This window comes from Pipistrellus kuhlii, unplaced genomic scaffold (genome assembly GCF_014108245.1).
Source record: "Pipistrellus kuhlii isolate mPipKuh1 unplaced genomic scaffold, mPipKuh1.p scaffold_m20_p_1, whole genome shotgun sequence".
In the NCBI taxonomy this organism is placed as follows: Eukaryota; Metazoa; Chordata; class Mammalia; order Chiroptera; family Vespertilionidae; genus Pipistrellus; species Pipistrellus kuhlii.
In genome coordinates this window covers 145,325,175-145,351,713 of record NW_023425404.1, presented here as the reverse complement: position 1 = coordinate 145,351,713, position 26,539 = coordinate 145,325,175, and the positions used below count along the sequence as shown (strand labels likewise).

The window sequence follows — 26,539 nt, the reverse complement described above, 5'->3', positions numbered from 1 at the left end:
ATATTTAAAAAAAAAAAAACAAACCCACAAATAAAAATAGACGGTGCAAATGTCCTTACACATTTCCCCCCCTTACTACCTGGGTTTCTGCACCTCTTCAGCCCCGTCCATGAAATTTTTTTTCCAACTCTATTAATTGATTTCAGAAAGGAAGGGAGAGAGAGAAACATCAATGATGAGACAGAATCATTGATTGGCTGCCTCCTGCATGTCCCGACTGGGAATTGAGCCCACAACCCAGGCATGTGCCCTTGACCAGAATCGAACCAGGGACCCTTCGGTTGCAGGCTGACACTCTATCCACTGAGCCAAACTGGCCAGGGCCTGTGAGTTCTTCTAAAGGCAGCTGAGCAGATGCCACAGCCCATTTTCCGACCTACGGCTACAGGCGTGCCCCGCCTGTACCCAGCCTGCCTCGCCTTCTGCTGCCCTCGCAGGAGACAGAACAGAGACTCCTCGGGAGGGTTCTGAGGAGCTCACAGGCGCAGCTCGATCCCTCCCCGAAGGGGAAGGTCAGACCCCACGGGGCTGTGTGTCACCTGTTCCAGAGGCCGTCGGAAACGCCAGAACGTTCACAGTTCAAAATATTTTATTTAAGTTCATACAAAATACAGTTATGTACAAAAGCGTACCTAACATTTCCATCCAGCTTCCATTTTCAAAAAGGACAATTCCGATTTCCAGCGCTTTCTACCTGCATGTCCCCTGTGACGCAGGACCTGACAGAATATGTTCTTCAGTGTGTTTGAGGGGCAAGTGGGGGAAACGAGGCAGGCGGGGAGTAAAAGGGGAGGGAAGCACCTGGGCTTCAGAGGAAACACTGCTCCAGCATGTTAGCACAGCTCTGCCCCTCCCTATTGACTTACCAAACGGATCCTGGAAAAGAACAGGGAGGAAGTGCCTGTGGATCTTGGTGCAGAAGCCGCCGCTCCCACCTGGGAGAATGGGGCGATGGGGGGTTGTGGCGGGAGGGGGCACCAGGAGGCCGAGGGCCAGGGAGACCCCTATTGGAGGCACACAGAATTTAGACCACAACCAGCCTCTCACAGAGCAGGTCAGTTTAGGGCACTCAGGTATTAACACAGCATCAGAAGCAGGAAGGAGTAACCCTTCCGAAAAATGGCATCTTCACTGTCAGATTAAGAAGCACTAAGAAATGTAGCAACACATTTAAAAATTAGATTTTCCTTGTAAATCTGTGAGTAGGTCTAGTTTTTGGGCCCAATTCTGTCTACTGAGAAGGAACCAAAGTAATGGGCCCCGGGGCCACCCTTGGATTCTGATAAAAAACAAAACTTAATGTTCACCTCCTGATATTCAACCACAGGGACAAACGCTCAGCCCTCGCGGGCTCCACGATGCCGGCCTCGGGACCCCTTGGTGCCACAAGTCTGAGCGAGCACAGCCCCCGGCGTCCGTCCGTCCGTCCGTCCGTCCTGGGCTCTGACCGCCTCACCGGGAGCAGCCGCCCCGGCCACAGGCTCTGCCCTGCGCCCCGGCGCACAGGATGAGGCAAAGCAAAAGGCTGCAGAGACTGGGACGCTGCTGAGCCCTGCCCCGGCCCTGCTAACCCCGAGTGCCACCTCCTAACGACAATTCCCCTCTGGATCCGAGATCACAGACGCGGACGGCTTTCTGCCAGCTCAAGAAGACATGGTCCCGGCTGCCCCGACACCGCCTCAGCAGGCCCTTCAGACTGAACCTTGCGCGTACATGACGGACGCGTGCAATCTGAACTGAGCGAGTCAAAGATGAAACGCAGTAATGATGCCGTACTTCCCGTAAACACCCATCTCGGTGTTTACTCCAGGCTAAGCCCAATGAAAGCAAAGGCTTGTGAAAATTACAAGCCTCTTCTATCTCTGATTCTTACAACTGCGCAATCAAGTTTACTCATGCTTCACCTTCGCTCGCTGTTAATAAGTAACCCTTGACATTTGTTTTGTGGGCACGCAGGGCTAAGCACACACACTCCCAGGAGAGCAAAGAGAAAAAACATGGCCCCAGGTAGCCTGTGTGGAGCCAATTAAGATGCTGCCTCCAGGGCCCTGAGGCCCGGGGCTGCAGAAGTGGTTGCTGTGGAAACAAGGTTCGCCTCAGCATCCCTGGCAGCTGGAACCTACTGACAGGACTTCAGACAGGATCTAGTGCAAACAGGGCTCAATCCCTCCCTCCTCCCCTTTATTCTGGGTGCCATTCCACAAAGGATATAGATGATTGGAATTTTCAAAGGAAAACACGCCATTCCACACACAATTTATTTTACTATAACTTGGTGGTGTTTTTTTTTTTATTGAATCATACAAATCTGAATGGGATTTCCTGAATAAATCTTTCACATAATTTACCTTTGGCAGAAACAATAGATTTTGATACATTTACAAGCTTCTCACTTATATAACATTTCCTCTTTATAAATTCCTTTGCACGCTAGTATTTTCAAAAACAATACTCTTAAACAGATGTGCTTTAACACTCAGCTGGCCACGATGTGATTTGCATCATAGCTTATTTAAGAAGACAGTCATTTACAAAGGGCGGACTAGGCATATGTTCATGTATTTCTCTTAAAAATACTATTTTTGGTCATGTGAGTGATTCATTTTCTGATTTCAAAAATAGAAAACGTCCTAAAGTACGTCATTTTATTTATAATATAACTCCTTGAAATTACAGCAATCTGCGATGTAAACAGTAGAGCGGAGAATACCAAACTATACTTTCATTTGCATTTACATTTACAGGGTTAGGTACCGTCTTTAAGGGTGCGGATGAGACACATTGCTCACGCTATAAATCTAATCAGACCAGTTTCTCAAGAACCCATTTTCTGAAACTGACAAGTGGCCAATGGAGTTTTATGATTTCTTCTTTTTAAAAACACACACCACACACACGATGGTACCACACAGAAGTGAGCGTCCCGTGGTCCTGTTCAACCCGTACCATTGTCTTCAAAAGGCAGAGCTGCTGGAGCGCCCCCTCCCGGCGACCAGCGGCAGCGGCTGTGTGCGGACCCCCGCCCCCCACTGCCGCGCACAGAGCGGACCCAGGACGCACAGAACCAGAACCCACTTTCCCCGGTGCGGACAGGAAAGCGTAAAGAGAAACAACAAACCATCGGGGGTGTCAGCACACTGGAGAGATGAATGACTGGGTGTCTGCAGCCCCCGGTCCCTCCGTGACGTCTAATATAGACAGCTTTGTGACACAGTCTGAAAAACATGATCATTGTAACCTGTTCTCGACAGACATGATCTTGAAATAGTGTGATTCAGAGTCTGCCGTGGGCTGAGGTCCAAGGGTTACATTTACCCCCGAGGGAGGGGATTTTAGTGCAGGTTTACTTAAACTGTTAAGTACTCAGGTGGCTGAGAACACGGGGGGGGGGGGGGGGGGGGGGGGGATGCGCGCTCGCGCGCGCGCGCGCTCTCTCTCTCTCTCTCTCTCTCTCTCTCTCTCTCTCTCTCTCTCTCTCTCTCTCTCCATCCTCATGCACTGCAGCTAAGAATGAAACAAGGCCCTCTGCATTTGGATGACGCCCACAGATACCGAGCCCCACAAGGGAGCCCCATACAGCACGCTGGCCTCGCTTCGTCTCCGAGGCTCCCACTGGAGACGGGTGAGTGCAGTCACTGTTCAGGCAAGGCTCCTCTAGGCTCGTCACCCTGTGACCGGATTTAAAACGGGCTCTCCTCCCTCGGAACTCGGCGATGACCCAGTCCCTGACTGGGCCGCGGGGGACGCCTCGAAGCCCACGGCCAGGGAGGTCTGCTCTGCAGACGCCGCTTCCCTCTGCCTGAGCGCGGAGAACAGTTCACAGGAGCAGCGAGGGCGCCCGTGCACGGTGCCCACTTTCAGGGTCCGGGGAGCACAGGGGGCTGCCCAGCGAGTTCTGCGCTGGGTGGCGTCCCAGTGAGAGTTCGTTTTGTCGTCCATGGAAGGACAGGGCGCCTCCTCTGCGGATGAGGGTGCCTCCAGGTGGGGATGCATCCCGGCGCTCCTGTGGGAAAAGCTCCCGCCACGGTGTCCGCGGGCTCGTGGATGCAGGATCCTGACTTTCCCCCCCAGAAGCCCCACGGCAGGACCAGCGCGGCCTTCTTCCGGCGGGTGGCTTCCGAGGCCTGCGATGGAGACCGGAGCCCATCCCGGGGCCTGGGGCGAAGGGCTCCGTGCTGTGCGGGTCCAGCTCCGAGGCGGCCGGGCCTCCCAGTGTCTGCAGAGCTGCTCCTGACCCTGACGGGGAGGCAGGCCCACCGGCCCCGCCAGCCCCGCGGCTCCAGGGGGCTGCCCCCTCACAGGGACTTGGAGTCGGCGTCTCTCTTGCTGATGAGCACCTCCAAGAGCCTCAGTTTCGCCTTGATGTGCTTATACTCGCTGTACTCTTCGGCCATAGGAGTGCGGTCTTCCTTCTGGACGCTTCTAATGGGAACAAACGAAAGGGGGCTGAGGACCCGGGGCTGACCCCTGGAGGGCGCTGTTTGGCAGGTGCAGCGTCAGCAGGTGGAAACGTGCAGACTATCCACCCGCCCCCGGAATCGGCGTGGCCAAGGTCACCCGGGATCAAGCCTGGGGTTGGGCTTAGACAAGCAGAGAAGGACAAGAATCTGGTATTTTGCCGAAACCGGTTTGGCTCAGTGGACAGAGCATCCGTCTGAGGACTGAAAGGTTGAAAGGTCCTGGGTTCGAATCCGGTTAAGGGCATGTACATTGGTTGTGGGCACATCCCCAGTAGGGGGTGTGCAGGAGGCAGCTGGTCGATGTTTCTCTCTCATGGTTGTTTCTAGCTCTCTATCCCTCTCTCTTCTTCTCTGTAAAAAAAAAAAAATCAATAAAATATATTAAAAAAAAAAAAAGAATCTGGCATTTTGTAGGGTGATACGAAGGACTAAGAAATCTCCTCTCTTCTGCTGCTGGTATTATGTATGGTATCCATACACTGAAATTTTTTATTTCTATGTAATGCTTTCTCACTTTTATATAGTTCATCGAATAAACCATTACATTCCCAATTAGCAATTGGTACATCTATAATTTATGCGTTTATTTTTAACTAATTATTTTAATACTAGAGGCCCGATGCACGCAATTCATGCAAGGGGCTTGGCCTTTGCAGCCATGGCGGCTGCCCCAGTCTTTGGAAGGTGGCCCAGAAGCATGTTCAGCTGTTCAGTCTAATTAGCATATGAGGCTTTTATTATTATAGGTTAAGTCTTGGAATTCAACAATTGAGTCATGTAATACTAAAAAGCCTTTACCGTTGACGAGTAATTCTGTATGCATTCTCTCATGCGCACAAGTGTTCCCGGAGAGCGTATTTGCAGGGTCAGGCCTGTGCTGAGGGGCTCTGCCTCCAGGGTGTGATATAACCCGCAGGAGGGCAGCAGTGCGGGCCCTCACCCACATGGCACACAGGCTGAGCGCGGGCGGGGGAGTCGGTCCCGGCACAGCCACAGCCCCCAGCCCCGGGCGGTGCCGCCCGCTTCTCAGTTCACCTGGGAATGCACGTGCCAGGCGTTCAAACACCAGGCTTCCTTTTCTTTTTATTAGAGAACACGGGAAAGGCAGTGGCATGGACCTTATTTTACTTTGTTCAACGGACTAAAAATAAACGTACTCATCGCTGGCCCGCCTTGATCTGGGAAATGACTCTAGATGGCGTCATGGCACAGGGCGGTGACGGAACAGGGTGTGGGCAGAGCCCCGGCCGCTGGGCCCTCTGAGGGGCTTCCATCTCCTCAGACACAAAAGGAGGCACCAGATTTTATGACATCGGAAGTCCCTGAGAGTTCTAAACTTCCACGGTGATTGCTAGTTCTCATCAATTATACTTTCTGGTTACTTGGGAAGTTTACACAATTATATGTAGTTAGTGCCTCATGGATATCTGCACAAAATGTGACTGCAATTATATGGGGGGGAGGGGGGAAAGGGAAACAGACAAACCAAAAATGTGCCTAGAAAGAAGATTGGAAAGAAACAAATCAGAACATTAATCCTGGCTTGTCTTTGGGTATTAGTATTACTTTGGAGATGGTTTCTTTAATCTGCTCACCTATATTTCCTAAATACCCTGCAACACACGGAGGAAGAAAAGCAAATATTTAGGTATAAAATTGATAAATCTCAAGAAAGTCATTACAGGGCAAATCCTGAACATAAATGTATCCAGTGACTGAAATAGACAGAACACAACACGTCCTAAAGGCCAGAGCTCATTTTTGTGGTCCTTTCATTTCCCAACACTTTTGAGAAGCACGAAAAGGGTCTTAAATGAGAAACTCCATCTACACTGTTCAGATAATCTGGATGAAAATAAAATCAATTCCAAAGGATGAAGCTTCACTCCAGTGTCAGAGACGCGATCCCTCCCCTGCCTGGCCCTGCCGCCCGCCGTGGCCGGAGCCGGAGCCGGACCCTCTGTGCGCGGTCACTGGCCCAGGGAGGACGGATGGCGGCTCAGCTCGCCGCCACCTACGGATCCCACTGGCTGAAACTCGCTGGAGAGAAGCGCCCTGTCGATCAGGCGGGTGAACTGCTCCTTGGATATTTTTCCTTCCCATTTTACTTTTAAAATGTGCTTTAAGCCCGCCAATCCTCCGTTCCTTATTCCTCCTTCTAGTTTCTTTTTTCTTTAAATATATTTTATTGATTTTTTACAGAGAGGAAGGGAGAGAGATAGAGAGCTAGAAATGTCAATGAGAGAGAAACGTCAACCAGCTGCCTCTTGCACACCCCCTACCGGGGATGTGCCCGCAACCAATGTACATGCCCCTGACTGGAATCAAACCTGGGACCTTTCGGTCCGCAGACTGACGCTCTACCACTGAGCCAAACCGGTTTCGGCTCCTTCTAGTTTCTTAAGAACAAAACACAAAAATAAGCCAGTGCTGCCAACTGGAAACGTGGCTCCCAGCGGCTCGGGTTAGATGACTGTGTGATGGGACAGGTTTGCTCTGGCTGCGGGAGCATGGGCTCTCCCCAAGGACCACTGCTTTCTTAAGGACCAGGCGAACCTCACCATCCCCCCAGCCGACCCCCAAGGGGCCTGGGCACACCCCTCCCCGGGACTGGGCTACAGGGAGACAGATGCGGAGATGCCCGCCCGCCCGACAGGAAAGGAAGAGGACGCCTGGGCAGGGGGTGGGGAGGGAAGCACATGCGCTACCTTCCATTCTGTCTGAAGAAATTGTCCTCAAATTCTCGAAGTTTCTTTCGGATCCTCTTCTTTTCTTCTCTCATTTCCTGAAGCTGTTCCAAGAGTTCTGGTCTGAGAGGGTGGGGGTGGGGGGAATTTAAGAAAATCGAGTTGAATCTAAATTGTCATAAATGTAATGAATGTGCAACTCGGTGCGGCAGGGGGTGGGTGGGGCGGGGCGTTGTGGACACGGTGGGAAGCACATAGCACAAACACTGTTGAGGGAGCAGAGGGTCAGTGGGAATGGCTGCTTTCTATGCCCTGAAACACGGGCCTCAGCTCTGGCTCCTGCTACTTATAAAACCCCAGGGTGCTTTGTCACATTTGGGTTTGAGAGAGGGAGAGGACATCTGTGCGCAGTGAGCGCGCAGGATGGGCTGGGGAGGACAGAGCTACACAGTGCTGTTTAGAGAGCCTGCCCGGTTGTGTAAGTAAGATCTCAGATGCTCGCTCAAATAACACAGGATAAAGCATCTGCAGAAATGGAGCCAGAAATTAAAAATAAAAAGCCACTGTTTTAGCCACACAGACCCCCCGTTTCCCGCCCTCAGGTGAGTCACTTGTGTTCCGATGTCAGTATAAAGACTAGAATAATATTTAGGAAAATTATCTTCACCCAAATGTCTTACCACTCCCCCCCCCCCCAAAAAAAAACCAAAAAAAACAAAAATCAATGACATACATCGAAGCAGCATGCAGGTTTGAAAGCCCGGAGTCCTGGCTGCATTTTGATGGCATTTTGTCATCCATCGGGGAAATAAACCCATCAGCGCCTTCTTCAAACTGGTCGAGGAAGCAATGAGCGCTGAACTCGGTGTTCAGAGTGACCGTGAAGTCTGGCTTGGCGTTGGCGTCATCTTCTGAACCTTCCTCTTCCTCCTGGAGACACACAGCAACCCAGCCAAAGCCTGGTTACTTTTCCCAGCACTCGTTCATCACAAGCATCACTGACCAGCCTGACCTATCCAGACACCATAAGGTTTCCTCTATATCTACCTTCAGTAGCACCTACATACCCTTACGTATGTGTTATCAAACAGCTATATGTACACGGCCAGTAACAAACTAAACACAGCCACTCGATAGGGAAAAAAACACTATAAAAATGAGTGTACACCACATTTAACATTTTAAGGCTGAGGTAGGAAGGAACAACCATCATACCTTATATCCTCAATCAAATGAAGCAAAATAATCTGAAGATTCTAAGACAGTATAGGATAAAGCCCACCACTGGCAACCAGTTTTCAGAATTCTATTGCTTGCATATCTCAGGACATATTGTTTATTAAGCGATGAACATTCTTAGAAATAGAACAATATAGCCTTTCTGTTTAAAGACTGAGATTATAATGTATTTGTGGTTGCCTGGTACACAAAATCTTAGGGTGCGTTTGAGATCAAAACATTTATCTTCCACGATTTGAATCCTAAACCTCCTAAGTTCTTTCAAGGCATGTCCAAGAATCATGACTGTATTTTTCGGCATCCAAGATTCTAAGAAAAGTATCATATTCTTTGTCTGATAATGATGATAACGCACTTAGAAAAACAATACAGTCATATTAGCATTTCTTAGTGTCAATTTTAAAGCTATGTTAAGTATAGGTATGAAATTTATCATAATCTGAAAAAAAAGACAAATTTTTTTTAAAAATTACAGTTTACATTCAAATATTATTTTGTATTAGTTTCAGGTGTATAGCACAGTGAAAGAAAGATTTTTAAAAGAAGTAATTTTCTGCCAAAATCTACAATCAGACCAGGAGAAAACATCCTAACATCTTAAAAAAGGAAATAATTGGTTAGGACTGTGGTCGGCAAACTGCGGCTCGCAAGCCACTTGTGGCTCTTTGGCCTCTTGAGTGTGGCTCTTCCACAAAATACCACGGCCTGGGCAAGTCTATTTTGAAGTGGCATTAGAAGAAGTTTAAGTTGAAAAAATTTGGCTCTCAAAAGAAATTAAAATCGTACTGTTGATATTTGGCTTTGTTGACTAATGACTTTGCCGACCACTGGGTTAGGAGTACAGCTTCATGAACAAAAGGAAGTATATCAGTTGTTCCAGTTAAAGCAGAAAATCTACCTCAGGAGGCAGGAGCAGTTAGAAGGAATCAATACCCAGGTAATCTATGAGCAATAGATAGGCAGAGATTGACAGTGATTAGCACTGGCCCCTTACAAACAAATCATGGGAACTAACCATCTCCCCTTACTTGATGGGATTGGTGTAATGTCTGGATTTCAGTGAAGAACGAAGTGAGCTGGTTGTGCAAGTGTGGAGAGTGATGACACAGTGGTGACGTGATTCTGGAGAGAGGGCCTGGAGCAGGCTCTTTACCTGACTCTGCCTGACTCAGCATTTCCCATTCCGGGATAAAGACCCAAAAGGCTATTTACAAAATGTGTAGGTAACGCAAGGCAGGTGGGGACATCTGGTATGTTGGAATACAAACTCTATAGTCCATTTCGTAAGGCTGGAATAGAAGGCCAAAAGTAGCTAATTGGAAAAATTCAAGATCCTGCAATCAGGTGAGGGGAAAAAGCTGGACACACGGACAATGTGCAGTCGGTGGGAAGGAAGCTGGGATTGCATAAATCAACCGCAAGGCAGGCCTCCCCCGGGGCCTCTCTATTGGGCTGATCTTACCCCCTAGGGGCCCTTGGAAACGTCTGGAGACATTTATGGTGATCACATGGGGACGGGGACGGGTATGGGGGCGGGGGGCGGGGGGGTTTGTAGTGCACTATTGGCGTTTAGTGAGGAGGCCCCCCACACAAGGTTATCTGGCCCCAAATGTGTCCAGTGCTGAAGTCAAGACAGCCTGCTATTACAGTACTTTCCTGATACGGTGACAGTCACACCGTCACAGACGTGTGGAACCGAAGGGCCCATGGAGGTCATCCCCACGGAGGTCTGGGCTAGTCCTGCACCCTCTGCCTTGCTGGTTAAACCATTTCTAGAAGGGTGTATAGCCCTGGGCATCAGCTTTTAGGAAGGATACAAATAGACTGATGTGTGTGTGAAGGATACATATAGACTGATGTGTGTGTGAAGGAGACAGACTGATGTGTGTGTAAAGGAGACAGATTGATGTGTGTGTGAAGGAGACAGATAGACTAATGTGTGTATAGAGCAGAGCCACCAGGCTGCCAGCAGGTCTGGCACCCACGTCATATGAGAAACAGTAAGAAGCCGTGGAGAAATGTTCACAGGTGTGGGTGGGAGAGGGCAGGGAGGTGGCTAACTAGGATGTGCTCTCACAAAAGAAGTGCCGTGCATTCTCCATGTCGTTCCAGAGGGCACAACCGTGCCTCCTAAGTAGAAAGTGACACATCTATAATAACTATGGAGGCAACTTCCTATTATAGTCACTAACTGTGTAATACTTATGTACCATAAGCATAATTATTAAGCTTTTGGTACATCCTAAAATTATCTATTATTTATATTTTATAAATAATTATAAAACAGGACAAGTTTCAGTTACTATTGATGTTTAGCCCAGCAATGAGTGAGCTTCCTCTCCCTGCTGCTGCAAGCTTGCCAGGCTGGGAGGAGTCTCTGCTCAGGGCCAGTGTCTCCATTCTGTCAGCTAAGTTTTAGAGGAGAGTTTTGTGTTGGACAGGAGAACTGATGAGATGGCCTCTAGAATTTGGGGCTGGAAGGCTTAGAGCCTCAGAGCTTGAGCTGGCTCTATTTCATACACATTGGTTTCCTCCCGGAAACATGAAAACAAGGGATGGTTTAAAAAACAACAACGCTTACATATAATCTTCTTATCGGTACACATACCCAATTCTAAATTGTTTCAGAATTGTCAAGAATTAGTACAATCCGGATACATGCTAACAAGCCTGGCAAGTTGGAACAAAAGACAGCACTATTTACAAAAGCAATGCAATCATTGCGAAATTATCTGAAATTCTGACCACCATGTGGTCCGGCAGAAGAGCCATGGCCAAAATATACTTGTGAAAAAAATTAACCAAGATAAAGAGTAAGATCTGAAAGAATGTCCTCTTTTTAAGAAGAGCATCATTAGTATGACTTCCAATTGTTTAACGAGGCAATTATTACCTGTCATAGTTTGGATGTGTTGAAGAACACATTTTAATCTAGTAACAGTTCTATCACATGATTCTCAGAGAAATACATTAATTTTCACACATGTAATTGTCCAAATTTCTTCAATGATAATGACTTGATTCTTGTGTGAAATTACCAACTAGACCAAATGTGTCTTCTTTCTAGTCTTGTTGTAAGAAAATAGTCTAATTTTTAAAACACAATGGAGCATAGTCACCTAAATTTCACAGAGAATTTTCATAAAACACATTATGTCTAAAATAATATGAACAGTCAGCACAATCATTGCCTCATGAGGTGTGTGAAGCATTTAAGACCCTTAAAAGGTAAGAAAAGAAACAGGGAGACTCATGTAGCTGGTACCTTACCTCGGCTTATAAAGGTGAGAATCAGGGCAGAGAAGGGAGCTGCTCTGAATTGGCATCCTTTGTGGGAACGGGGCCCCATATTCTGAAATAATAATTCCTAAGGACAGTAAATACATGACCACCCCGGGCTGGGAACTTTGATAGAAACAGGACAAGTGAAACACTTAAAACTCACTTCTGCTTTGGGTTTTATTTCCCCTTCCAACTTTAACATTCACTGATTAAAAAAAAGAAAAAGGTTGGCATTGACTTTTCATCTCTAGATCCCTATATAAGGCCACCCGGTGTGTTCACTTATCTAGAAACAAGGACATGCAAGAGGCTGATCCGGATGCGGGCCACTGAGGTCCTTACAGGGACACCGGTCTCAGCACAGATGGGACCTCCCATTCCTCAAAGGGAGCCCCTGAGAACAAGGATTATTTGTCCAAATCCATAATTACTGGGGAAGAAAATCTGAACATATGTCCTAGCGACTGCTGGCCCCAGCACGACATTCCCTGATTAGGGAGAGATTATAAAATTAGGCCCGAGGACACAGTGTGCCGGGGGAGAGGGGAGAGGGAGAAAGAGTGGGTGGAACTGAACCAGCGAATCTGCCATCGGCAACTGTGATATTCGCCTATAAAATGCTCATTTTTTTATTGTGTGCTACACATACTGTCTTCGCTAATTTTGTTTTTTCTATAAACTCAGTAAATGAGATTTTAAAGAAAGTTATGCACCGAGCTAACGTAATACGATTTTGAAATATAGAAAAACTATTCTCCAAGTAGGGGGAAAACCCAAAATAAAAAAACAACGTGCAAACGAAAGCATCATCCCTGAAAACACAACAACAAACAAAACATCAATAAAAAGTGGGGGAATGAAATGAAACTAAGGAAATCGGCTATTACAGGATACAAAGGAGAAAAGGATTGCTCCAAGTGGGCTCTGTGCAGATGCTGAGGGAATGCCACCGGAACCCATCACCAGAGGCCCAACCACAACCCCTTCCATTCATTCGCAGGAGACAGGGAGGGAGCAGAGGCGGGTTTGGCAGGAGGTTAGCAGTTGGAGGTCCTCACCTTTGACTCCTTGAAGAAGAAAGCAGTTTCGCCCTCGATGATTGGCTGCAGCAAAGGGCTCCTCCGCTTGCTGGAAGGGGAACCCTGCGACAGGCGTTGACAAGGAGGTTACATTGCGAACCCCTTCCCTTTCCCGCCAGCTCTCCACCTCCTCTGCCTCACCAGGATTCATTGCTGCCTTTTTTTTTTTTTTAATTAAATTATTATAGGTGTACAAATCTTACCATTGCTCCCCCCCCCCACTCCCATACATGCCCTCCCTCCCCAGAGTTTTGTGTCCATTGGTTATACTTATATGCATGATGATTGGATCAAAAAACTATGGTACATCTACACAATGGAATACTATGCTGCCATAAAAAAGAAGGAATCCGTATCATTTGCAGTGACCTGGATGGAATTGGAGAACATCATTGCTGCCTTTAAATGATGTGCTCTAACTCCTTCCCACCAAAAATCCCCCGGAAACCCAGCAACAACCAACATTCTTTCCAAGTTGCTTCTTCACTCCAGAGGCTCCCCCCCCCCCCCCCCCCCCCAACACAGGAGCTCCCAAGAGAGCAAGAACAGCACTCAAGTACCTTAACCAAAGGCTCAGAGGAAACCTGAGCAGACCACCCCCCTGCCTCCCCCCCCCCCCCCCGTCCCTCCCCATCCCACCTGCACTTAGCAGCTTCACCTAGAATAGCGTCAGCTCCTGACGTGATACAAAGGTCCTCTGCCATCCCCACTGCCCACTCACCCTGTTCAGACACTGAGGGTTCCTAACTGAAGAATGAAACCGGTTCCTTAGATTTGATCCCTGGGTTGGTGAGCTAGTAAATCATTCTGCAGGACATTGCTAGAAAAGGCGCTTCCGGTAAACACACCAGCCTCTGGCCCCGCCCTCACTCCCGGGAGCAGGTGCCCTGTGAAAAGGCACGAAGACCCCAGCGGGGGCCTGGAGGCTGCGGCAGGAATGGGAGCACAGCGGCTGGGGATTATGCATTTCCACACCAGGAGGCGGTGTCTGCTTATTCAAAAGCCCAGAAGACGGCAGAGGAAGCCTTCAGGTGCCTGGACAGAGGCAACTGAAACAGAGGCAACCGAGTCCCCAGGAGGGGGACATGGGTTCACGGGGCACTCAGAGGGGGAGGGGGAAAGCCCAGACTGCGGGGTGGGGGGGTGGGGGGCTGGCCAGTCCGAAAGGCTCTCCCAGAGCTGCTGCTCCCGCTCCAGACAAAACCAAAACTCAGAGCCCAAAGCGGCCAAGTCCACGGATAGTGGCGTCTGAGAGCACATGCAGTCACTGGCCTCGCCCCCTTCCCGCCTCACACTTCTTCACGAGGGAGTCCTCAGAGAGAAGGCCGCTGTGCGGAGTTCCTCAGCAGACTTCTCCTGGGCAGGAGCCCGGTATCCTCTGAGAGAGCAGAGCAGGCTGTTCACAGACGGCCCTGGGACCAGAGGCACTCGGGTGCGGAGCGGCCTGAGAAAGCACAGCCCTGTCCCCCTGGTGCTCAGTCTCGGGTAGGGTGTGTGTGTGTGTGGGGGGGTGTTGGCCCAGCACATGTTGTGGGGATATTCCTGGCCAAATCATGACTCTCAAAAGGAAAAAAAATCTATCATCTTCAGGTTTGCTCTTTTTTTTCTAATTTTTTACTTTTTTACCAATGTAGTCTCAGAAGTCTTTGACAAATTCTTCATTTCTCAAGCTTACAGGCCACTGATATGAATGGCACGTTCAACCCTTAAAGCCTATTCTTTAATAGGCAGGCTAGGGCCCTCCGATTAGCCAGGGCCTGTCCAACCAGGTCACCCACACCATGGTGGGTGGACTCACCATGATGGGCACGGTGTTGGCTCGGGACAGGATCTGTTTGACCAGCCGGTATCTGTCGTAGAGAGGCTTCATGACCTGACGCTCGTTCTTGGTGACCTGGAGAGCAAGAACAAGAGCGCTGAGAAGCCAGGCTACCAGCTGTCCCAGCACGCTCTGGGCCTGGAGAAAGTACAGATGACTCACAGTACAGTTGGTTTGGCAGAACTCAGATCAAGAGCCACCTCCTCTCACAAAAGTTATTTAAACTGACAACATTATTCAGTTGGTGTTTAAAATAACCACTTTAGCTACAGATCACTCTGGAAATCACTGGTTGAAACGCCTGCCCTCTGGTGGTCAGTGCACATCATAGCGAGCTGTTAAGCAGCCTTAGCTATGTTTTGACTGGTCGAACAGCTGACCAGTCAACCATTCACTTAGCATATTAGGCTTTTATTATGTAAGATAATAACTATAGTTTATTGACATTTCTGTTTCTTCTTTAAACTACAAGCTCCTTGAGAGCAGGAGCTTGTGTTTTCTGTCCCTGACAACTATTTCAGTGTATGTCATAATAGAAATAGTCCATAAATATTGCAGAATGAGTGAACAAATATTCCAAACATAATTAGTAAGCCCAATTCATTGATATGCATGCATTTCCCCTGTTTACTTAAATGGTGAATGAGATGAAGTATCTTTGTTTCAAGATTGCTATTTGTCTTCTGTGTTTTATTTCCATTGCACACATAATAAGGACAAGAGTCAGAGAGGTAAAGAAAGGCAAGTCGTATTAGCTTTGACCATTTCTTTTATTGGCCTTTTGGCCCTTCAGCTTTGAAGGTAACTCTGGATTATGCATAAGTGAATTATCCTTCCTTATTTTTCTTATTTGTCTTCTTCAAAGTAATCAACAATAAGTGAACTTTGGATAAACTTCACAAGTAGGATAGGATCCTATCAGTATGCAATAGCATTTTATGGATTTATTTTCTATCATCAGCAACAAATTATTTTATCTGTTTCTATTATCACAGCATTAAGTTGAGATGATGGCATTTTCCTGCTTCAACCATATTAAAATAAGTTTTTATTTTTATTTTTAAAAAAATATATTTTATTGATTTTTTTACAGAGAGGAAGAGAAAGGGACAGAGCTAGAAACATCGATGAGAGAGAATCATCGATCAGCTGCCTTCTGCACACCCCCTACTGGGGATATGCCCGCAATCAAGGTACATGCCCTTGACCGGAATCAAACCAGGAAAGACCCTTCAGTCCGCAGGCTGACGCTCTATCCACTGAGCCAAACCAGATTCGGCAAAAGAAGTTTTTAAATTGCTATTTAATTTTTTACAAGGACTGTCAAAAGTAGAAGGAAATGCAGAAGTTATTTTGTAAAAAAGAAAACAACCACACATTAAAAATCTGAGGATCAAACAACAGGTTTTACTACCACTATACGCCCACCAATGGCTAGAATGAAAAGACAGTGTCAAGCGCCAGCGAGAATGCTGGACAACTGGAAAGGGTAGGACACTTTGGGGAACCATTTGGCAGTATCTACTGAAGCTGCACATATGACCCAATTCCATTCTAAGTACATACTAAAGACATACGGCCATAAGTTCACCAAAAGACACTCAGACAAGTGAGATGAAAACCCGTATGCACCACTTATTGTAACCCCCACACTGGAAATCATTCATATGTCCAACAACAGAAGAACAAATAAGGTATGTTTTCAAAATTGAATACCACACAGCAGTATGGATAAATGAACCACAGCTATATGCAACATCTTGGATTAACCTCACAAAAATAAAACTGAGTAAAATAAGTCAGACACCAAAGACTACATACTGTCAGCTCCCACTTCTATGAAGTTCAAAAACAAGTGAATACAATCTACAGAGTTAAAAGTCAAGAGAGTGGTTTTCCTCGGGCAGGAAAGCAGGCTATGGACGGGAAGGAACACCAGGGAGAGCTAATGGGAGGTTGGTAACATATTGTGTCTTAATCTGGATGCTGGTCACCCGGATTTGTTTACATCAAGACACATAATCTGGGCTCGTTTCTGTATTTATGTTATCCTTCAAGGGAACTTAAATAACAGCCACAAGGAAGCCTGAAGAACAGAAATGGAGTGACTAGTATAAATTTCACTTGCAAGATGACAAAATTTAGGACTGGACCACATGAAACCATGTTTTTTGTTGTTTTCTTGATACGAGATGTATCCATTTAATGTGTTGCATGTAAGTTAAGGCTTATCTTCACTGTCAACACATGATGTGGTGTGATCTAATGTGCAAGATAAACAATAGATGGCTTAGTGACCAAAAGACACACTGAATATAAAAAGAAGCCAGCAGGTTCCCATTGTGGACTAGCTGCTGGCAGAAACATCTCTGATTTATAGAATAAGGCTTAGCTGGTAAAATCAGACAGAGAGAGCAAATTGCACCAAGGCCAATTTTTGTTCTAATTCTTTGTTCAAAATCCAAATTTCCTAGTTTAGTAGATGAAGAGGCTCACCAACCCAATGCTTTGGCTCATGATGCTGACATTTAGATTTTCTATGAATTGCTCATATTTAGAATTAATGACCCTCAGGAACTAATACCTATAAGTGATCTAATATAATTCAATTTTTGACTATGGAAAGCTGAAACTCATCATGACTCTACCAAAGTTAATACTGGTACATGATAAAAGTATCTGACCATCAAAAACATAAAAATCTTGAAGTTTGAGGTGTAGAAAACATAAATACAACTTGAATTACACCAGAATTACTTTCAGAGTATATACCTGAAGCCACAGGGCTGTTCATACTAAAAGTTAATGCAGCTTTCACCTGTCACATGCGATTGTCTGTGCTGGATTTGTGAGCAGAGCCAAAGCCAACCAAGAGTCAGATAAACAAAGCAGGGCTTTGGCTGGACTGACAATAAAGGCCAGGCGGATGTGAAGTGGACCATGGGAAAACCATTCGAAGACCGACACTCTTACTCTTGAGTCATCAGTCATCAGGGATTCCCCTACTGACCAAGAATAGGCCTCTGAATGAGTGCATGGGTATTTCTGAGTCATAAAGCTGAGAGCAGGAGAAGACACGAGTTGGATTCTTATGACTGCTGCATTCTTGGCCCATGGATTGGAAAATGACAACTCTCTCTTCTTCACCGTCAGGTGAAGACAGTAGGCGAATTGTGCAAAGATCAGATAAACCCAAACAGCAAAGGAGAGTGCAAATATATAGCTTTAGAATGTGCATTTAATTTTGAACATGATGTTTGGTGTCCCAAGGTTTTAAAATATAAGATTAACATACACTGATGAGGAAGAGACTCCAGAACCCAGGAGCTCTGGGCAAGTGACCGGTTCTCTCCCTGTGCCCTGTCCCCACGCAGGGGTCTACGAATAAGGCAGAGCAAGGAGCTGCAGCCATCTGCCCTGCTTCCTTCTGTGACATCGCCTACCTGAGATCCTTCAATACTGAAAGGGCCACTTTCGTAATAATTTGTAGGGAATATGGTGTCAGTGGGTGAACGAGTGTGTTTTGTTACATGTCTGTCAGCCTACAGAATGCCCCGTTTAAGCAAACAGCCTTCTTTACAATGTATAGAATTGGCAGGTAATTATTTTGGCCTGTGACTTGGAGTTAGTGCCCCTTTACTAGTAAATCAGAATCAGCAGACTCAGCAAACAGCCATGAACTAGAAGCACCTGCTTTTCTAAAAAATCCTAGAGTTTGGAATGATAGTTCAGCACTGGGAGTACATGCTTTTTTTTTTTTTTTTTTTTTTTTTTTTTTTAAGAGCATTGCCCAAATGTTATTTACAGTTCAGGGTCCATGGCAACACACGGATCTGAGAATGAAAAGTTCCCTCTGATTTGTGGACTGGCCAGGCATCAAATGGACTCTGCCTCCCCTGAGGTCGGAGCATCGTGTTCCAGAGCGAGGCGGAGAGTCGGACCCTGGACCAGGAGTGACAAACTCCCTGAGCACAGCCTCCTGCCTCAGGAGATGCTAGAATGTGACCCAGAACGGTGTTCTTCCTTCATCAGAGAGAATGATGAAAGAAAGGGAAACAGAAAGACAGGGCCAAACACTAGTATTTCAGCCGAAACCAGTTTGGCTCAGTGGACAGAGTGTCGGCCTGTAGACTAAAAGGTCCCAGGTTCGATTCCTGTCAAGGGCATGTACCTTGGTTGCAGGCACATCCCCAGTAGGGGGTGTGCAGGAGGCAGCTGGTCGATGTTTCTAACTCTCTATCCCTCTCTTCCTCTCTATAAAAAAAAAAAAAAAATTAATAAAATATATTAAAAAACAAAAAAACAAAATAAAATAAAAACAAAAAAACCTAATAGTTCACATTGCCAATTAATATAAGAGTGCTAAAAATGTGTACTCTTTCTCCTTTCTCCTCACTCAGTCACTAAGAAGTAGGCTGCGGATGCGGAGCATGTAATTGTAACAGAAGTGAAAGCTACCTTTTACTGGGCAAGGCCCTCTCCCCCCAGCAGAGCCACTCTGCCCAACTTCCTCAAGGCCAGATGCCCTACAGGTAAATGTGTGCCTGTCACGTCCCTTTGTCTGCAGACAGCCTGCTGCACAGACAGGGCCCCGAGGCTCTGAGAAGTTACCTCTGTAGCCTGAAGTCACAGAGCTGGTCTCAGCGGGGCTGGACTCTGAATCTAGGTCTGCTGAGCCTCAGAGCAACTCAGCAACAGGTGCCACGTCCGCCCACCCCCAACTCCAACCTCCGAAACTGGCTGAAGGTTAAGTTTAGAATGCAGCAGAGAGATCTCAGGGGCCCAGGGAGGAAGTCTTTAGTCCATGTCACAACATGAGTCCATGCAATGAAAAGAAGTAAAACACACACAAGTCTTGCCTCCTTCGCCTAGGGCCTGCCTGGTAGCCAGGACAAGGCACTCAGAGGTTTGAGCCTATCGCTAGCGGTTCAGTTTCTGAATACTCCAGAAGAGAAAGACAAAGATTCACCATGTATGTGAGCTCCGGTGCAGGTACTACTTGGCTCAGTGGCTTTTAAAGATCCAAAACAAAACTTGGCTTGGAAAAAACACACACACACAACCTGGCTGGAAACATGACCGTCATCCCAGAGCGCCAGTATTTTTCCACGGCAGGGCAGGCCAGCAAAATCAATCACCAGCAGCCCAGCTTCTTTTCCAAACCTAAACCCGATAAATTCGGAACCTAAATACCACGGCAGATGCATTTTACAGACAGCTTATTGGGCAACGCTGTGGCAGGGCTTGTGCTACTGGCTGAGGATTGGCTTCACAAAACCCTGAGTCCTGGCCCTCACGGACCTCTACTGCATTATTCTAGAAGCTTCTTTTCTTAAAAGAACTTATCTCAGGTGAAAAGACTGACTCCATTATATAGCTATGCTGAAACTGGGAAAGAGATGCATGCTTTTTGGCTATATAAAAAGCCTTCTGTGAACATAAAATTCACTAGAGACCCGGTGCATGAAATTTGTGCAGGGGAGGGTCCCTCAGCTGAGCCTGCACCCTCTCCAATCCTGGAGCCCTCCGAGGGATGTCTGATTGCAGTTTAAACTGCCAATTGGACATCACTCTCTCAATCCGGGACTGCAACCTACTAACCACTCACCTGCCTGATCGCCCCTAACCACTCTACCTGCCAGCTTGATCACCCCTGCCTCTTCTTGCCGGCCTGGTCACTTCTAACTGCCCCCCTGCCAGCCTGATTGCCCCCTAATTGCCCCCTTCCCTGCCTGGTCACCCCCTAAGTGCCCCTCCCCGCCTTCTGCCGGCCTGCCTGATTGCTCTTAACCACTCTATTTGGCTACCTGATCACCACTAATTGCCTCTGCTTGCTGGCCTGATTGCTCCCCAACTGCCCCCCTGAGGGACTGGTCGCCCCCTAACTAGCATCCTACCAGCCTGGTTGTCCCTAACTGCCCCACCCCCCTGTGGGCCTGGTCACCACTAATTGCCCCCCTGTTGGCCTGGTTACCCCCTAACTGCTTCCCTGCTAGCCTGACAACCCCTCCCCCCATAAATGTTCCCCTGCTGGCCTGGTTGACCCTAACTTCCCCCTGCCAGCCTGGTCCCCTCCCTAAGTACTCTCCTGTTGGCTGGTCACCCCCTAATTATCCAGAAGGAAGTCGGACTTCTGGAAGATGTCTGGTCGACTTGGTCTAATTAGCATATTACTCTTTTATTAGTATAGATGCTTTTTCAAATAAGAGTTGATTTTACTGGGTTCTTGATGACATACTGAACAGGTTACTAAGAGTAACTGACATGGACACCTGACCACAGGTTCCCTAAGGAAGAGAGAAGCCTAGCACACTCCTGTCTTCCGACTAACGTGAACTCGCGCTGAAGAACACAAGGCCCCACATGCTCCTTGTTACGAAAAGGCAGAGCCGTGCTTTGGATGCCTCACACTTTTTGGTCCTGGGTGGCAGCTGCAACTTCTCCATGGACAAACCCTGGTTGCAACTGCTTTGCTGAGAGATCAACTTTGAGGGCAGATGATTCCAGTTTAGCCCACTGATTTATGGATAAGAATGCCCGGAGCCAGTACCAGCTCCTGGAGGCAGACCCGGGACAGTGAAGCTTCCTCACCCCAGGGCTCTGTGCACCAGTTCATACCTCCCCTCACCTCCCCACCTTCTCCTCTTGAAGCAGGACGCCATGGACTACGTTTGAGTTGCAAACTAATTTTTCTTCGGAACGCAATTAAATTCAGCATCTACAAGGCAGTGAAACTCTTATCACAGGTTTAGCCTTCGGAAAGTTTGGTTCCGGTGAAAACAGAGGGAACCTCAACGGCAGGGAACCTCATTTGCAAAAGACCAAGCACAGAAGATCCGTGTCTAAAGCCAGAGGATCTAGCCCGGCCAGAAAGAGAAGTCTGTGCACACACATACCGGCCGGCCGTGAATGCTTTCATAATGCAGCAGAGCTTTCTGCAGGGCCACTTTCTCATTGGCAATCTGGTCTTTGGTCATGTCCTGTTCAAACACAAGGAGAGGTCAATGAGCAGGGGAAACGTGTGTGAGCATTCCAACTTCTTCTTCTTCTTCTTCTTCTTCAGTTCAACAATAAAACAATTAAAAAAGGAGGAGAAAAAAGAATCCTCATACAACAGCTCCTCCTTGCTCTATCCAAGCTCACTTAGGAATTAGCTATTCCTGATCTCTTGATAGAAGTAAGATAACACAACAGAAACGCCATCAACTTCCTTGTGGCAGCAGAGGCATGTTGAGTCCTGAACCAAGCAAGGCGGTGAGGCACACGAGGCTTCACGGAATGGCCCAGGCGATGTCTACAGTGACAGACGACACACGCCCAAAGGGGTGATGATGCCTCAGATGCTTCTGAAGTTCTTCTACCTCAGGGTCACCAAATGGTGTAGGAACCTAAATAAGCTCATTCCACCACTTGTACAGTGGAGCTTTCTGCTTCTAATTTGAAGTCAAAAACCAAATCAGCTACAGTTAAAGCACTCGCAGTTGTGTCATCAGCTTCTCTAAACATCTAAGAGTGTGGAAGACGAGGGGGTGGGAGGTTTCAAAAGGTGTCCCTCCACCACTCTTCCCCTGGGCTCTGTGTGGCCTGTCCTATGCCTCTACCATGCTGACTGGAACAGCTTGCTGGCCTGATTGCCCCCCGATGGCCGCCCCGAAGGCCTGGTCGCCCCCTAACTGCTTAGGGTGAGCAGTCAGCTCGGGGCCTTCCCCGAATCACTGCACCTTAATGTCCTCAGGACGGCTGCTCTCCGCCCGCTTCTCCTGCAGCTTCCGCTGGATGGAGTCCAGCGTGGCTTCCACGTTGGGCTTGATGGCTTTCTCTATCACCTCTTGCTTCTTCTCATCTTCTCTCTCCAGTTGGGAACCGAAACTCCTGGGGAGTGTGTTGCTTCGCTGCCGCAGCCTGGGGGTTAGGTCCTCTTCAGATATCTTCAGTTTTGACTCTGGTTGAAAAAAAATTGGGCGTGGAGACATATGAGATTTGATGTCTGTGATGTTAATAACTACTTAGCCCCGTCTCTCTCTCTCTCTCTCCTCTCCCCCCACACACCCCGGCCAGAAAGTATATAATTATAACTTTAGTTGAAACCCCAAGGTTATTATATACAACCCGAGAAAAGGATGATGTCTTACTGGGCGATCTGGAAAGCTTCCCTAACCTTCATTCCTGAGGAAGCGCTAGGTCTTCTATCGAATATCTGTGCTTTAGCTGCACCAACCTGCTGCTGTTCTCGGAATGGGGCAGGTGCTCTCCTACACTGCTGCCTTAGTGCTTAAAGGTGCTTCCGGATCCAGTGCCCAACCGCTGGCCAACTTTTTGTGTGTGACTCATGTCCCTCATTCTGGAATTATTTTTTTATTTTGTATTGTATTTAGTTGTTATATGTCTGTCTCCTAAAGACACCAAATTCCTTAAGGGACAGAGGCCATCCTTTTCATACTCATTTCTGTGTCTACGTCTTCTAATACCACAGCAAATAAAGCCTTGGATTAAACAGATACTTAATGAGTATTGAATTGAAACCATCGTTTTATTAGCGATTTGGGAAAATGAAGAAATGCTACAGAATTTGCATCTTAGCAAATCTGGGATACCCTGTGATTAAGACCATGGGAAGACATGGAGAAGGTGTCTCCTAATTTCTTTCTTAAAAAAAAAAAAAATAAATAAATATATATATATATATATATATATATATATATATATATATATATATTATTCATTTTTTATAGAGAGGAAGGGAGAGGGATAGAGTTAGAAACACTGATCAGCTGTGTCCTGCACACCCCCCACTGGGGATGTGCCCACAACCAAGGTATATGCCCTTGACCAGAATCAAACCTGTGACCCTTCAGTCCGCAGGCCAACGCTCTATCCACTAAGCCAAACTAGCTAGGGCGGTGTCTCCTGATTTCTGAGAGCACTGGGAAGCAGCCTAAGGAACTAGTCTTTCTGGCATATTTTATTAAAAAAAATTTTTTTTTTAATTGATTTCAGAGAGGAAGAGAGAGGGGGAGAGAGATAGAAACATCAATAATGAGAGAGAATCGTTGATCAGCAGCCGCCTACTGGGGATCAAGCCTGCAATCCGGGCCCTTGACAACAATCGAACCTGGAACCCTTCAGTCCGCAGGCCGATGCTCTAGCCACTGAGCCAAACAAGTTAGGTCTCTTTCTGGCATATTTAGCAGTGGCAGTAGGCATGAGGTTCTGTACCTGGCTTGCTTTATAGAAATCATGCCATAGGTCTAGAGCTTTACCTACCTTTTAGTTGTTTCCGGAATTTGGCAAGGTCGTTTGTCCACTTCAGAACCTCAGGATTTGCTGCTTTGTCGCTGTGGGATGGCTGAGAAAAGGAAAACTATGGTGAAGGTCTTGGAATTGGAGCAGGAAAAAGAAGTGTTTGATGATCAGTTTGTTTTAAGCAGGAAGGAAACATGAGTCTCATTGGAATAAGAAATTAACCAGGACCAAGCAGGGCAAACTTCACAAGCTTAATTCCAGCATCCTTCTTTACAATTGGTTATTTTTGATGCTTTTAAAGAATTCCTCAGAGGTCAAATGCTGAATATTTATGGTCACAGACTTGTATAAGGCCCATGGATGGCTCTGTTTCCATCACTTATAGGCTAACAGAAAGAAAGCAAAGGAGTGTATGATATTTTACCCTGCAACCACTTTGAAAAATGCCTTTTTGATCTTCTTGGGGGAAATAACAAGAGCTTAGAGTAGAATGAGGAAAGTACTAATGAAATTTTAGAAGGTAATCTTGAATTAAGTTGTAGCCAAACAAAAGACACCATTTAATGATTTTTCCCATTCTGGCTCACTGGTAAGTTTACAGAACGTAAACTGAAGGGTTCAAGTTATCCTATACAGTAAAAAAGTAATACGCAAATTGACCCTAATGGCAGGATGACCAGAACGACTGGTCCCTATGACTCCAACTGATCACCAGGGGACAGATGCTCAACGCAGGAGCTGCCCCCTGGTGGTCAGTGTGCTCCCACAGGGGAGCGCTGCTGCTCAGCCAGAAGCTGTGCTAACAGCTGTGAGCACAGAGGCCGTGGTGGGAGCCTCTCCCACCTCAGCGGCAGCGATAGGGATGGCTGACTGCCAACTTAGGCCTGTTCCCCTGGGGAGCAGGCCTACACTGGCAGGTGGACGTCTCTCTAGGGGTCCTGGACTGTGAGAGGGCGCAGGCTGGGCTGAGAGACCCCCTTCGTGCACAAATTTTCGTGCATCGGGCCTCCAGTTTATAAGAATACATTTGTGTGACGAAAATACTGATACATGAAGTTTGAGGTGTCTGAGAGCTCACTAGCTAGTCTCTGTTGCCTTTTTGCTTTGAGACTCCATAGATGTCTCGCTTAACCTTTACCACTTCCCTGCACTGCTGACACGTTGGCATGTCACATCAGAGAGAGGAGGCACTTACTCTGTACTTCCTCTCTTCTTCGAATCTGTCCTCAAACTTCCGGATCTTCTTTTTAAGGCTCTGAATCCTTCGCGTGAGCTGGGCAGGTGTCAGGTCCTCGTGCTCGTCATTGTAGGACCCCAGGGAGCAGCTCCGTTGCCTGTGAGGGGCACCTTGGGTCAGCTCCCCAGCAGTGAGTCACTGCCTGCTGGGAAGAGCTGGAGGGTGAGGAGGGGGCATGGAGGGGGGGGGGGGTGTGAGCCGTCTCCGTGCTCTCTGATAAAATAAACTGGGCTACGAATTTATGTTTTGACTTTGGGCTCTCTATGTCCCACCTATTAAATGGGTCTAAACTGCTCTGATTCACATTAATAATTAGCAATGTTAGGACTTCCAAGTTAAATTTGAGAGAGCTTTGGAAAGGAGGGGCCAGCGGAAATTCAGTATGCGGTGTTGCAGCTGGGCCACAGTTCAACTGAGAAACCACGATGAAGCCTGTGTCCCGGGAGGGAGAATGTTAAATATATCCCTTCGCAGACTTAACAACGTAATGAAGAGAGATTACTGCCCATCCGCCATGACCATCCTAATGATGATGCGTTTGCCGGTTAACAAAAGGAAACCTACCTCATGAAAGAGTGGGAGTTTGGGGGAGAAGGAGGCACTTCCGTGTCGTCCAGGTATTCCCTACTCTGCCCATAATTGTAGAACCGGGGAGAGATCATGGGGTCGCTATCTTCGTCCAGAAGCTGACGAATGAGACGGCCGGCGGGTGGGGAGAGGGGCGCATCGTCAGAGTCCCCGTTCTCCTGCTGCCAGGAGGACAAAGCAGGCATGGGATCTGGAAAATGAGGAGGGTTAAGAGGTCAAAATCATTCTTAAAAAATAAATAAATAAATACACACACACACACACACACACACACACATTTTTATTGATTTCAGAGAGGAAGAGAGAGGGAGAGATATAGAAACATCAGTGATGAGAGAATCATTGGTCAGCTGCCTCCTGCACACCCTCCATGGGGATCAAGCCCACAACCCAGGCATGTGCCCCGACCGGGAATCGAACCATGAGCTCTAGATTCATAGGTCGATACTCAATCACTGAGCCAAGCCAGCTGGGCCCAAATCATTCTTTAAAGCACAACTGTTTGCCAAGTTTCTGAAAGCATTAGGAGGCAATGAAGTTAGGAGGCACGGAATGGTTTCTCATTTTAGGTTTAAGGTTCTGACTAGACACACTATATCCCAACCGGAATCACCCAATAGTCTGAGAGCCATCCAGACTATTATCTCCATTCCCTCCTTGCTTTGCAAAGAGAATTTGCTAGGGCTCCCCTTAGGGATAAGCCTTAGAGGAGCAATGGTGTCTGTCCCAACTCCCCGCTGCAAGTCACTGGCGGGAACTTTCCACACGTTCTTACAGGAAAGAAATGCATCGGAGAGGAAGAGCTTTGGCATCTTGGCTATCGTCTTTCATTAATGTCCAGCCAAGGCGCCACAGTGATTGTAAGCGAGCCCGTGATTTAAGAGCTTGTGCCTTCCACTGAGGTT

At 47.3% G+C, this 26,539-nt stretch overlaps 1 protein-coding gene and 1 long non-coding RNA gene across 8 annotated transcripts in view; both read right to left on the bottom strand.

Moving 5' to 3' along the window:
* Positions 1-4,283: 4,283 nt before the first annotated feature.
* FAM13A (family with sequence similarity 13 member A) overlaps positions 4,284-26,539 on the bottom strand; it is a 233,136-nt gene continuing 210,880 nt past the window's right edge. For 4 of the 7 annotated variants that reach the window (XM_045570814.1, XM_036453731.2, XM_045570816.1 and 1 more), the window contains 10 exons: positions 25,611-25,824; positions 25,005-25,143; positions 23,831-23,912; positions 22,288-22,508; positions 21,463-21,546; positions 14,546-14,641; positions 12,727-12,810; positions 7,881-8,077; positions 7,169-7,270; positions 4,284-4,422 (listed from right to left, as the gene is read on the bottom strand). In XM_045570814.1, the coding sequence (XP_045426770.1) occupies positions 4,296-4,422; positions 7,169-7,270; positions 7,881-8,077; positions 12,727-12,810; positions 14,546-14,641; positions 21,463-21,546; positions 22,288-22,508; positions 23,831-23,912; positions 25,005-25,143; positions 25,611-25,824 (1,346 nt within the window). In that variant the 3' untranslated portion in view covers positions 4,284-4,295. The remainder of the gene's footprint in view (positions 4,423-7,168; positions 7,271-7,880; positions 8,078-12,726; positions 12,811-14,545; positions 14,642-21,462; positions 21,547-22,287; positions 22,509-23,830; positions 23,913-25,004; positions 25,144-25,610; positions 25,825-26,539) is intronic. The other 3 variants (XM_036453958.2, XM_045570818.1, XM_036454038.2) reach the window with 1 other exon arrangement.
* On the bottom strand, positions 16,752-20,262 carry LOC123651110. The gene is made up of 2 exons (XR_006739599.1): positions 18,895-20,262; positions 16,752-18,642 (listed from the first exon to the last, which is right to left on the bottom strand). It is a non-coding gene; the product is annotated as an uncharacterized LOC123651110 (long non-coding RNA).